Source organism: Podarcis raffonei, chromosome 15, assembly GCF_027172205.1.
Source record: "Podarcis raffonei isolate rPodRaf1 chromosome 15, rPodRaf1.pri, whole genome shotgun sequence".
NCBI classification, from domain to species: domain Eukaryota; kingdom Metazoa; phylum Chordata; class Lepidosauria; order Squamata; family Lacertidae; genus Podarcis; species Podarcis raffonei.
Genome location: NC_070616.1, coordinates 1931600 through 1945599, shown reverse-complemented (window position 1 = coordinate 1945599; position 14000 = coordinate 1931600). Strand labels below are relative to the sequence as shown.

At 51.3% G+C, this 14000-nt stretch overlaps 1 protein-coding gene across 4 annotated transcripts in view; it reads left to right on the top strand.

Moving 5' to 3' along the window:
• Nucleotides 1–1057: 1057 nt before the first annotated feature.
• Nucleotides 1058–14000, top strand: part of GIT1 (GIT ArfGAP 1) — a 50541-nt gene continuing 37598 nt past the window's right edge. For 2 of the 4 annotated variants that reach the window (XM_053366631.1, XM_053366632.1), the window contains exon 1: nt 1060–1176. In XM_053366631.1, coding sequence (XP_053222606.1) covers nt 1125–1176 — 52 coding nt within the window. In that variant the 5' untranslated portion in view covers nt 1060–1124. Of the gene's footprint in view, nt 1177–14000 lie in introns of all 4 variants that reach the window. The other 2 variants (XM_053366633.1, XM_053366634.1) reach the window with 2 other exon arrangements.

Genomic DNA, 14000 nt, shown 5'->3' with positions numbered 1-14000 from the left:
TGATAACGATAATAATTATGATGAAAATAACAGAATCATAGAGTTGGAAGGAAACCAAGAGATCATCTTTTGGTTTCCAATGCAGGAATCGCAGCTAATACTGCAGTTTTAGCCTCTATTGTGGGCCTTATCCTTACTGTGGGGTGTGGCAAGATTGGTCCTTTCAACTCCATTGTTGGATCAACGCTTTTAGGAAATGTTCCGTGGGCTTTCTTTTTAATCTCCCATTCAAGTTCACCTGTTTAGTATTTCATCTTCTTGTTTACATTTGGCTGTGCCCAATGTCATCCCTACTCGGAGCAGACCCATTAAAGTTAATAGGCACAACTCAATCAGTTCCGTTGCTTTCCATGGGTCTGCGGAGAGCATAACTTAATTCGATACAACCCCCCTTTTCTTTGTAGAAAGACACAAATATTGTTGATGTTGTTATCCCACATTTTCCCCAGCCCGGGACTGGAGGCAGCTTGCACAAACCCAAACAGCTAAAACGGAAGAGAATTGTTAGAAAGCAAATAAACTCGAGCAGAATTGAAACAGTACACAATAATGATACATTTATTTAGATAATAATAATAATAATAAACGAATGAAATACACCCCGACTAAAATGGAACCCTCCTCTCAGAGCGCTCCTGAGCATGTGCAAAGAGCCCGCCCCGAGGCTCCTGCCCTGCAAAGTCGAGGCGTTTCTGCTGCGCGCATCCAGTCTCCCCGAGGAGGAAAGGACCCAGGTGTCCTGAGCTTCAGAAGCCAGGATCCTTCTCTGGGTGGCGCCCCTCGCTCCCTCCCTCTTTTCGCGGGTCTGGAAGGGACCCAGGCGTCCGCTGCTCCCGGGGACCCAGGCGTCCTGCTTCCTCTTCCTCCTCCTCCTCGTTCCCGGCGAGGTCGCGCCTGGCTGCGCCCTCCCGCCGCGCGCCTCGCTCCGCCTCCGGAGGGCCGGCCTTGCGCGCCCGCCCGCCTGGCTTCTTCCTGCAGGAGGAGGAGGAGGCGCAGGAGGCGGCTGCTGCTGGCGCTGCTGCTGCTGCTGCTGCCCCCGCCGCCGCCGCGCTGAGCCCCGGAGCCCGGCGGCCGAGGGAGCCCGGCGCCGGCGGGGTGGTCGCGGCGCGCGGCGCCCGCTCAGGATGTCGCGCAAGGTGCCCCGCGCGGAGGTGTGCGCCGACTGCAGCGCCCCAGGTGAGCCCGGCGGCGCCGGGAAGGCGGGCGGGGAAGGCAGGCGGGGAAGGCGGGGCCGGGCCTGCAGCACCAGCTCCGGCGCCCGATCCGACGCCACCGGCCGCCAGGTAGGGCGAGCGCCGCGGCCGGGCCTGCTGCTCCCGCTGCGGCTGCGGGGAGACCAGCGCGGAGCCTCGCCGGGGAGAGAAAGGCGAGCCCTCGGGCTGCCGGGCTGGCGTCGCCCCCACCGCGGGGACCCAGGCGCCCCCATCGGCCCCCGGGAAGAGGACCCAGGCGTCCTGGCGCACCGCACCGCACCCCTACAAACGCCAGGGAGAGGACCCAGGCGCCCTGGTGCCCGCACCCCAGGGGAAACACCTGGAGCCAGGTGTCCTGGTGACCCCCTCCCCCGTAAACACTGGGAATAGGACCCAGGCGTCCTGGTGCCCCCACCCCAATTGAGGCACTGGGAATATGAGCCAGCCATTCTCTTCCCCATAGAAATATGAGGAATAGGACCCACCTCCCCATCATAGGGAGACTAGGAATACAGGGCCCATAGAGGCACCAGGAATAGGACCCAGGCGTCCTGATCCTCCCCCTCCCCCCTTATCAATCACAGACAGGGATATTTGCATTCTGATTCTGCTCATGCTGCTTCTCAGCGATTTCTATAGCCATGGCTGGGGGCGGGGGCAGGAAGGACACCTGCTCCACATGCAGAAGGCACCAAGTTCACTTCCTGGTGGCATCTCTACCCCGCCTCTCTGGTGCCCTGGAGAACTGCTGCCAGTCTGTGTGGACAGTACAGGGATCGATGAGCCAATGGTCTGACTGCCTAGGAGCCTCCTGCCCCACCCAGCCCCTCTTTCTTTCCCATCCTCTCCCAGGCATCATTTAGGGCCCCTCCCAGCCAGCGCTGGGGAGGGCGCCTCCCCAAAATGCCTAGGCCTTCGCACACCCCTTACTTATCACACTTCTAGTAACCTGGAACAGAGCCCAGAAGGGCTCCCATCCTGCAAGCAGAACCCAGGTGTCCGGGTGCTCCCCCCCTCCCGCTAACACCCCCCCTTACCCTAGGAGAGACATCTGTACACATGTGACCCCATCTTTCAGCTGCTCAACCAAGGCCTTCCTAAAGCGGCCTGGCATTCCTTGGGGTCAGTGTGTGTGTGTAGGAGATTGTAAGATCATTGGGGCAGAGTTCTCCCTCTTCCCACCCATTCCAAAAATAAACACCACTTCCCTGTGGATCTGAAATGGGGCGTTTGCTCGTTATATAAAATCCGGAGGCCTGAATTGTAAAACCTTCTTCTCCAGCAGGAAATCTCAGCTGTTTCTCTCCTGCCCCGCTTTCGCTAATTAATAGGAGATCCAGGCGTCTTGGCTGCTATTTGTAGTTTCTCAGGAATTAAAAGTTTCACGCGGGGATGGAGAGATCCCTCGCCAGGTGTGTGTCTGCTTGTGTTGAGTTGCATCTTCACCTGGGCACAGGTGCGATCTTCTTTTACTTGTGGTTGGGGGTTCCAGGGTTGGCCGGTTGCTTTACGGAGCAAAACTAGGCCCCTATAATTTAGGAACAAAGCAACTTATAGTGGGTCAGAATGTGACTCTGTGTAGCTCCATTGTGTCTGCACTGGTTGGCAGCAGCTCTGCAGGGTTTCAGGCAAGGTTCTCTCTGAGCCGTACCTGAAGATGCTGCTGAGCGGTGGTACGGCTAATATTTAGATCTGATAACACAACTTTTCTGTATAAGTCTGCTGAAAGCAGCAGCTTGCCACAGAAGGAAAATAAATGCAGATCATTGCATCATTACGGCGACAATCAAATGTGGCTAAATTGTTTCAGAATGTAACAATCCGCCAAATAACATTGCTGGATTATGTGCTTGAACCCGGCACACCCTGTCCCCCTAGATTGCAAGCTGAATCAAGCCATTGGGCTACCTAGTGCATTATTGACTGGCAGCAGCAGGGGGAGGGTCTTTGCCAGGTCTACCTGGGAATTGAAATTGGAACCTTCTGCGTGCAAGGCAGGTGCTGTACCAGGAAGCTACAGCTCTTCCTTTAAAAGTGAAAACAAGATTCCGGTCCTCATGGTTCTGAATTAAAGGCTGCTTTAAACTGGAATCCATCTGCAGAGTCAGTCTGTTGGCCACCCGGCTCAGGACTGTTTACTCTGACTGGCAGCTGGTCTCCAGAGTTTTAGGTGGAAGATATTCCCAGCCATACCTGGAAACGGCAGAGATGAAACCTGGGGTGTTCTGTATTCAGGACAGATGCTCTACCATGGAGCTATAGCTTTTGGCCCCAGCTGGTTAATGACTCTGACTATTGATCTACTGGGAGATTGGGATCTACTGGGAGACCTCTGGGTGGTTTGCAACAGATCTGCAAGGATTTCTTCCTCCTGCTACGTTAAATGACTTTTCTTCCCATCACCGCCATTAGGCTTCTGAAATGAAGAAAGCTTGATGTAACTAGGAACAGATTTTTGGGGAGATATGGAAGAAGGGCCCTCAGCTCAGTCCTAGTACAGTCGTACCTCAGGTTACATACGCTTCAGGTTACAGACTCAGCTAAACCAGAAATAGTGCTTCAGGTTAAGAACTTTGCTTCAGGATGAGAACAGAAATCGTGCTCCGGTGGCAGCAGGAGGCCCCATTAGCTAAAGTGGTGCTTCAGGTTAAGAACAGTTTCAGGTTAAGTACAGACCTCCGGAACGAATTAATTACTTAACCCGAGGTACCACTGTACAGTCGTACCTTGGAAGTCGAATGGAATCCGTTCCAAAAGTCCATCCGACTTCCAAAACGTTCGGAAACCAAAGCACGGATTCCGATTGGCTGCAGGAAGCTAATGCAGCCAATCGGAAGCTGTGGAAGCCCTGTCAGACGTTCAGCTTCCAAAATTCATTCGAAAACCAAGGTATGACTGTACTCAAAACCAATCTCTGTGCCCCATCGTGCCCCTTCATTCTAACTTGGCTCACTCTCTTGAGCTGTCCATGGACTATAGCCCAGTGGTAGAGCATCTGAAGTTCTCGGGTTCAACCCCCTGGCATCTCCATGTAAGGCTGGGGGTGTCCCTGGCCTAATATCCTGGAATAGCTGCTGCTGGTCAGTGTGGACAATACTGAGCTAGATGCACCAGTGATCTGGCTCTGTAGGGGATTAGAATGAGGAAGGGGAGAACTGTCACCTTGAGCTGCTTGGAGGGAAATGTGGGATAAAAAAGAGGTACCGGTAAATAAACATTTAAGCCAGTCCTTTATTTATGATCATGAGGACTGGTATCTTAGGGGTTGTTTGAAAGCGAAGAATCATAGCTTAGAGCTAGAGCACCTGCTTGGCATGCAGAATGTCCCAGGTTCAACGCCTGGCATCTCCTGGTAGGGCCTGAAACCCTGGAAAGCTGCTGTTGCCAGCCAGTGTAGGCAGTACTGAGTTAGATACACCAATGGTTTGACTCTGTCTGTGTAAGGCTGCCTCCTGCGATTACCGACAGTTGAATGTGAGAGCTCAGATCTTTCTTTCCTTTTTTTAACAACCCCATTGCACTTGCAATGGGATAGGAAATCTTCTGTATTTACAGCATTTCGGCACAAATACTGATTCTGGGTCAAGGGATGACTGTGTGAATTGTTCCTTAAAATGGGAAGGGGGAGGAAGGTCCTCAGCTGCTTACAAGTCCTTCAGTTGTGGGATCTATCCTGACTCGGTGAAGAATGGGCTAGATCGGAGCAGGAGCAAAATCTGAGCCTCCCTGTACAGGAGCAGTCTACCTTGGAGTGCCCTGCTTGTGATCTTCCTCCCGCTTGCTTTGTGGGGAAAAGACTGTGGCTCCAGTCCTTTGTGGCACCTACCAGATTGGACTGGGTATGTCCGCCCCTCCGCCTGAAAACCCTGGAGAGGGCTACTGCTGCCAGTCAGGGCAAGCGATACTGAACTATGCAGGGCAACAATAATAGTGCAGGGAGGTTTCTGTGTTGGCCTGGAGGATTCCCTGGCTTGGGTCAGAAGTCCTTATCTTGCAGAATGGCCTGTTGAGGAAGTGAACAATAGAGAAAAACATTAGAGGGGGGTCTGTTTCCTGCAGACGGTAAAAGCAGGATTTTGCTCCTTGCTCTCCTCTCCCCTGCTATCATCCTTATGTGTGGGCAAGACACACCCTCCATCCACATCTACCCGCTCTGCAAAAAATAATCTAAATAAGTTGCTTTTTATTTTATTGCATTTTATTTTATTTGTTCCGTATAATATATGCACTGTTTGATTGTAACAACAGGAACCCTCAAAGCAGTTCATAATTAAGATGACACAGTAAAACGATCGAGGGAGTGAATTAACCACAATCATTTTAGACTTTGGAAAAGTTAAAAGAATGACGGATCAAAACTCGCATCAGCTTTCTAAGTATCTGACTAGGCTTGCCAAACAAAAATGTTTTTAGCAGGAGATGAAAAGGGTTTATAGCTACGGAGGTAGTCAATTGGCAGGGAGTTCCGAAGTCCAGATGCTGCCACCAAAATACTGAGCTCTTGCAAATGTTGCAGCCTGCCATGGGACTTTACATAAATGCCTAATTTTATTTGTATCACGCCTTTCCACATTTCAAGCCATGCTCAAGACAGCTTGCAACGCGAAAAATATACATAACTATAACATAGCAAGTGTAGTCATAAACAATAAACAAAACATTGAAAAATACTCAGCCAAACGGAACGGTTTCCACATAAATCACAAGATCTGAAATATAGATACACAAAAGCCAACAGCAAAAACACCCCGCCCATTACAACCCTCCCCCAAACAACACCCCAGCCGAAAAGTCTGTTCAGCAGCCTCTGCTTTTGTAGCTGGAGTCAGTCCAAGCTCCGCCCTCCCAGGCCAGGTGGGAAAAGGTGTGCGAGGCAGGGAGCAGGTCTCCCAGGACCCACAGCCAAGATGGTCCTTAGGGTGGAGGGTGGGCCATGAATAAACAAAGAATGAAGTATCAGCTTCTATGGGGGGGGGAGGAAATAAGAAATTAAATCAGGGGTCAGCAAACTTTTTCTGCAAGGGGCTGGTCCACTGTCCCTCAGACCTTGTTTGGGGCCGGACTATATTTTGGAAAAACAATAATGAACGAATTCCTATGCCCCACAAATAACCCAGAGATGCATTTTAAACAAAAGGACACATTCTACTCATGTAAAAACAAGCTGATTCCAGGACCGTCTGCGGGCCGGATTGAGAAGGCGATTGGGCCGGATCCAATCCCAGGGCCTTAGTTTACCTACCCATGAATTAAATTTAAGCTTGCAGAGGCTGGGATGGCCCTAGTGTCCGGAAAGCTTCAAATTTATTTATTATTTCTCAAAATCTTTATACCACTTGGTTGTTAAAAAACCCCAAAACCTCAATGTCGTCTATGAAAAGTATAAAGCAAAAGATAATTATGAGTAAGAACCATTAAAAAAATAAATAAACCAGCAATGAACAAAAAAAAACCCATACCAGTGTTCTAGATATCTGGACTGGCTTGTCAAAACAAAAATGTCTTTAGCAGGCACCAAAAAAACTACAGTGAAGGAGCCCATCTGATATCAAGAGGCAGGGAGTTCCAAAGGGCAGGTGCGGCCTCTGATTGCTGGGCGTGACTCTGCTGGAGATTCCCGACGCAGGTGGACTAGACCTGATCTTGGGCCTTCCCCTGTTCGTTCCTTCCTATTTCTCCCATTTGTCCTTTCCTTTTGCTTAGAACTCTTTGGGGACGCTTTGAAAATATATTCTTTTGTGGTTTTGCAAGGCCTATCCTGAGGGTGGGTAAAACCGGAGACCCTCCCGGTATGGTGGGACTCCAAATCCCATCAGCCCTAGGAGCCAGCAGTCGGGGATGATGGGAGTTGTATTCCAGCAATATCCAGAGAGCCTCATCTTCCCTGCCCCAGCTTATGGGGTGTTTCTCCTTCTTGTTCCTGTGTGGCTGAGAGTAAGTGATTCCTACTGGTCACTGGAGAACCCCAGTTTCTTGTCTTGGATTTTGTGGGGCGATATCGCTCTGAACCCGGGAGGGGGGGGGCTCCTTTCTGATCCACCCAGGAGTGGAGATCTAGCTCCCCTTCCCGGTTTCCTTGGCGGCAGGCGGAAGAGGGATGCCGCTGGCAGAGAAGTCTCTCCTGACGCATGACAAGCCGTTCCTCTGTGCCAGAGGCTCCCGGGGGCACAGAATGCAGACATCTGCCAAGTCAACTCTCTCTTCACTGCCATCTGTGCAGGATGAGCCCACGCACATCCTTCAAGTCTTGCGAATGGGAGGCTGGGAGGAACGGCTGGAGAGGTCCTCGCCCGCGCTGCCGGTTGGTGCTGGGGACCCCTAATTGAGAAGGAGGGGCATGGAAATCCTGGCTGAAACCCCAGAGAGCTGCTGCCAGTCAGTGTAAGCAGTACCGACCTAGAAGGACAACCATTGGTCCAAAACTTACCGAAGCAGTGTGTGATAAAATAAGAATAAAGTGCAAATGATTACAGACTTGGGTCAACAAAAAGTGATAAAGCAATATTTGTGCAGTTGAATAAAAGCATTCCAGTGTGTTGGCAGTGGATGTCATGGAGCAGTGAGTTTGCCTATGGAACTCGCTGCCACAAGGTGAGGTTAGATGACTTTGAAGAAGATTGGACCCATTACCTACTGAGGCCTGTTAGTCTCTACGGCCGTATAGAGTCTATCACCTGATATACTTGGTCATCTGATTTAGCATGGCATTTTTCGGTATCCTGTGAGGCTGAGGCTGGCTGGCAGACAGCAAAGTTGATAGGTGAATTGGATGCTGCTCTGGGCTCCTTTGGTAGGAAGGGGTGTAAATTAAATTCATAAATAATAATAATTATTAAGAATGATGCTTGTCCTTACACGGGAACTCACCCATGCCCTATGTGCTGCAGACTCCAGATTCCCAGAGGGGAGGGTACCACTATTTGGGGGGCGATGGGATTCCCTGGGGGGGGGGTGCTGAGAGGCAGCGTGGCACTGATGCCAAGGCCAACCAGACTTTCAAAAGTTGGTTTCCCTGCCTCAAGCTCACCAGTTTCATTGAATTAATCAACCACAAGGTTTTAACTTTGAACAACCGTGTGATTAATTGTTTCATTGTGTTACGATCTTCCTTCGTGGGCCATGCAAACCGCTGTTCCGAATAATGCTTTTTCGTGGGGCAGGGGGGCACTGCGGATGTGTTTATGGAACCGGGGGGGGGGATGACAGTTCCCTCAAATAAATTGGGAACCACTGAAGCAGAGCCTGCCTTGTTTTGTTAGCCTGGGCTGGAGATTTCTGTCCAGTTCTTTCCATTCTCCGCAATCCAAACTCCGCAGGTCAGCCCTAAACTTCCCCCCAGGCCAGAATAGGAAGGAAATGCCGGGAGGGGCTCTCCATCTGCAAGCCCTGGGCATATCCTGCCTTGAGTAGGGCTGTGGTGTCAGGCTTGTTTTCAAGTTAGGGGCTGGGACTGCTTCCCCCCAAGTCTGTTGACACCTATCTTGCCTTCTCTTCTACCCTCCCCATGAAATCACTGTTTGGTGGTGGGGAAAGGGACCCAGGAGTCCTGCGCCTCACCCCCTTTCCCAGGCCTCATTTCCTAGCTGGCTTTGGTGGTGGTGGAGGTTTGGCTCTGTTTTAAGTTCCTCCCCTTTGTGGGCCTTAGGAACTCCTTAGCACTTGCCCATCTATGTACCTCAGTATTGTCCACACTGGCTGGCAGCATTACAGGCAGAACTTCTACTTGCTATGCAGGATCTTTTGGGCTGAGCTACAGCTTATCCTCTAAAAATAAAACCAGGTTCTAGTCTTCATGGTTCTGACTGAAGGGTTGGTATAAATAGGGACTTGTGCAGACCACTGGGCTATCTTGCTGGCTGCTGCCTGCAGTGACTGGCAGCAGTGGCTTCCGGGTTTGAGACAAGGGGTCTTTCCCGGCCTCGGGAAAGGGCATTGCAGAGTTGGAAAAGGGTGACCCAAATGGACCAGGGAGTGGAGTGACTCCCCAGGGAGGAGAGTCGGGTCTTTTTCATTTACAGGAAAACTAAGAAGTGGCAAGTCAGGAGTTAATAAAATTATGCAAGGCAAGGAGGGAGGCGGGAGAGAAAAGCTTTTCATTCTCACTCCTAATGCTAGAACTGGTGGACACCCAGGGAGGCTGAAGGCTGGAAGATTCAGGGCAGACCGAAGAAAGAGTTGGACAATGGAACTCCCTGCCACAGGAAGGACTGGATGGCTTTAAAAGAGGACTGGGCAAATTCTTGGAGGAAGAGGATGAGGAGGAGAGGGCTATCGATGGCTGTTAGCCAGGAGGGCTGCGCCCTGCCTCTGTAGTCGGAGGCAGCCTTTCTGGAAAGCTCAGGAGGGGAGAGTTGTTCTCGTGTTTGAATGCTGGTTTGCCATTGTGGCATCTGGTGTCCCCAGTGAGAACAGGAGGCTGGGCTAGGAGGGCCCTCTTTGGCCTGATCCTGCTGGCTCTTCTTCTAAAGGCAGAGCAGGTGCTCTCCCATTGAACTGCAGCCTGCTTGCCCAAGTCATTCATCACCACCGCCTGAGAAACAGTTTTAATCCAAATGCGATTTTGGTTTTAAATGCAGTGTAAAGTAGTCTCTGTAGGAGTATATTGTATTTAATTATGGGGTATTTTTAGGGGGTTAACCAGGCTGGGAGGGATGCGGGTGGCGCTGTGGGTTAAACCACAGAGCCTAGGGCTTGCCGATCAGAAGGTCGGCGGTTCGAATCCCCGCGACGGAGTGAGCTCCCATTGCTCGGTCCCTGCTCCTGCCCACCTAGCAGTTCGAAAGCACGTCAAAGTGCAACTAGATAAATAGGTACCACTCTGGCGGGAAGGTAAACAGCGTTTCCGTGCGCTGCTCTGGTTCTCCAGAAGCGGCTTAGTCCTGCTGGCCACATAACCCCGGAAGCTGTACTCCGGCTCCCTCAGCCAATAAAGCAAGATGAGCGCTGCAACCCCAGAGTCTTCCACGACTGGACTTAACAGTCAGGGGTCCCTTTACCTTTAACCAGGCTGGGATAGCAGGCTTGTTAGTTTTTGAATGTCTGGTGTAATTTTTTTCAATTTTCTTGTTCTGTATGGGACAATGACAATAAAGATTATCGTATCGTACCAGCAACTCATCCTAACAAACGAAACCCCGCACATTTCAGGGGGTTGGGCAAGATGACCGCTTGGGTCCCTCTCAACCTGACAGTTCTTTGGGAGCCAAATCCAGGTGCAGCAGGAACAGGCAGCAGGCTGGTTACGGTTGATTTGGGTTTTCTTAGGACGGGCCTCTGGGCTCCCAGCTGTCTCCCACGCCCTGTTTCTGGCAGAGATTTGCATCCCACAGGCCTCTCTGAGACATGATTGAACAAGGCCAGGCGGAAGCTGCGGCCTGCGAGCGATTTGGGAGCCGCCGCTTGGCTCTGAAGCCACCGTACCCACACAAAACATGCCCCCCCCATTCGCCCAAAGAAGGAACAGTTGCTGCCAGCTGTGGCCGCCCATCCAAGGGGGCTGGGGAACTCTGAGGCAAAGGCTGGGTGTTTGTTGTGAACAATGGAAGTGACGCATCCCAGAGTTGGGTGAGGAATAGGAGGCGGGCATGGAACAGTGGCAGAGCAGCCGCTTGGCAGGCCGAAGGTCCCCGGGTAGGGCGGGGAAGGGCTCCCTGCCCGAAACTCCGGAGCACTGCTGCCAGTCGGTGTAGACAGTATTGAGCTGGATGGACCCAGAGTCCAACTTGGTAGAAGGCAGCTTCCTACGTTCCTGTTTCAAAACCTTGAGGACTAGCAACTTAGCGGTCAGGCTTTTGGGAACTGCCTGGTTTTAAAGAAAGGGCTCCTAATAGTTCTGTGCTGTTTTTACTCTCCAGATTTTAATAGGCTTGCTTTTTTATTATTTTAGTTTTGCTTATTAAATTTGTATACCTCCTTACACCTCCAGGTCTCAGGGGAGAAACAGCATAAAATCACAAAATGAAAACAATCCTATAACTCCCCCCACCAACACATTTTAAAAGGGCATTGCACGTCCATCAGCCCAAGGCCTAGTTGAAGAGGAACATTTTTGCCTAGCGCCTAAAGATACATAAAATGATTTTTATATCGTTTTGATTGTGTCAGAGTTGAATTACCTTCCAACGGTTAGCTTTTTAGCTGTTTTGTGTTTTCTCTGAGTTGCTTTGATTGGTTGCAAGCCGCCTTGAGCCCTGGTCTGGGAAAAAGGCAGGGTATAAATATATTCAATGCTTTTTTTTCCTTACAAAATGTTTAGGGGTACTCTCATTTTCCTGCTCATATCGAAATGAGGCCAAACTTAGATTCACCAAATGTTTAGGGGTATGCATACCCCTGCGCCCCCCCCCGAAAAAGCACTGAATATATTTATAATGCTAATAATTACAATTGTAATAAAATAAATAAATAAAGCAAATGCAATCCCAGGGCTCGACGCCCCCCCCCCCCGCAAAGGGGACTTGGTTGGAACCATTACGGGAGGCTGTGGTTCTTTTAGGGGATTTGGAGCGTGGCCTCTTGGCCACGGCAGGGTCAAAGCTGGGTGAGGGAGCCGGCGGGGTTGTGGGCGGTGGGCTTGTCTCTCCCTGTATGCCTCCTTCCCTCCTTGACCTTTCCATCCTGCTTGCTTCTCTGTTCTGGAAAAGGGAATGGAGAAGAAAAGGCCCTCTTGTCAGGGCGACACAGCTCCCCCCTCCCTTGCAGACCCACAGCGGGGAGGTGGCGATCGAGGAAAGAACCAATTTTTCTTCAGCTGTGTGAAGTACAGGAGGGCACAGGTTTGATCCCTGGCACGTCCTGGCTGAAAGGGCCTCCGTTCATGGGTTACAAAAGAATCAAGGGTCTTAGAAATTGCAGAAATTCCAACCCCTGCAATGCTGGAATATGCAGCTGTCCCGTATGGGGATCGAACCAGCAAGCGAACTAAGGCCCGGGGGCCGGATCCGGCCCAATCGCCTTCTCAATCCAGCCCGCGGATGGTCCAGGAATCAGGGTGTTTTTACATGAGTAGAATGTGTCCTTTTCTTTAAAATGCATCTCTGAGTTATTTGTGGGGCATAGGAATTAATTCACCACCCCCCAAATATAGTCTGGCCCCCCACAAGGTCTGAGGGACAGTTTGCTGACCCCTGCTCTAACCAGCTGAGCTATCCAGGGAGTGTATTGTAGAATTATAGCATTGGAGGGACCCTGAGGGTCATCTTGACCAACCCCCTGGTGAATAGACATTCCTCTGTGGCAACCGTTAACCTAGATTTAAGCTGCCATTTGGTACTTAGCTTATATATCTGAGTTTCCAACACGCTGCTCACTGTCAGAAGTGAAGTTACAGGGAACCAGGCAGAAGGCCTTCTTGGTAGTGGCTCCCGCCCTGTGGAACGCCCTCCCTTCAGATGTCAAGGAGGTAAACAGCTATACAGTGGGACCTCGGTTTTCAAGCGTCTTGGAAGCCAAACGTTTCGGAACCCGGACACCAAAAACCCAGAAGCATTTGCTTCCATTTTCAAACGTTCCTCACCATTTTCGCCATTGAAATCGCCAGCGGCCCTTTGCGCCTCGGTTGTCGAATGTTTTGGAAGTCGAACGGTCTTCCGGAACGGAGGTTTGACTGTACGACTTTTAGAAGACATCTGAAGGCAGCTGTGTACAGTGGTACTTCAGGTTAAGAACTCAATTTGTTCTGGAGGTCCGTTCTTAACCTGAAACTGTTCTTAACCTGAGGTCGCCGCCGCACGATTTCTGTTCTCATCCTGAAGCAAAGTTCTTAACCCGAGGTACTATTTCTGGGTTAGTGGAGTCTGTAACCTGAAGCGTCTGTAACCTGAAGCGTCTGTAACCCGAGGTACCACTGTATAGGGAAGCTGCTAATGTTTGATGTTTGATTTTTTTATATATATCTGTTGGAAAGGGACGCAGGTGGCTCTGTGGTCTAAACCACAGAGCCTAGGGCTTGCCAATCAGTAGGTCGGCAGTTCAAATCCCCACGACAGGGTGAGCTCCCATTGCTCGGTCCCTGCTCCTGCCAACCTAGTATTTCAAAAGCACGTCAAAGTGCAAGTAGATAAATAGGTACCACTCCGGCGGGAAGGTAAACGGCGTTTCCATGTGCTGCTCTGGTTTGCCAGAAGTGGCTTCGTCATGCTGGCCCCATGACCCGGAAGCTGTACGCCGGCTCCCTCGGCCAATAAAGCGAGATGAGCACCACCACCCCAGAGTCGTCCGGGACTGGACCTAACGGTCAGGGGTCCCTTTACCTTTATTATCTGTTGGAAGCCACCTAGAATGGCTGGGGCAACCCACCCAGATGAGCAGGGTACAAATAATAAAATTATTATTATTATTTAGACTCTTGATTTAACGGCCTCCCGCAATGGGGAGGAGAAACCCCTGTATAGATGGAGGCATTGCTTCTGTCATTTGGGAGGGGAGCTTTGCTGAGTCTGGGGTGTCCCTCATTCCTCTGAGCCAGGGTGACTGTGGGGGCCATGGACACCTGCCCAACAAGGCCCCTCTGTTCAGGGTGGCTCTTTGTGCCTTCGGTCTCTGGGGCAACGGGGCGCCTCCTCTAGCAGCTGGGTCAGGGTGGCATTTTCTGAAGCGGCCCTGTCTGGCAGCTGGCGTGAGTCTTCGCTGGGTCCAAGGCAGGGTGCCGGCCATCTCTCCGCCCCCACCCAGCGAACGGCCTTCCCTGGTTTCAAACGCCCTTTTGTGCCGGAGGAACAAAAGGCCCCCAGTGATTTGGTGGCGGGGAGGGGGAGCCAGGGCCTGGGCCTCCCAGCAAGGGGGAGGCGAGTGACGTCTCGGAGCCTC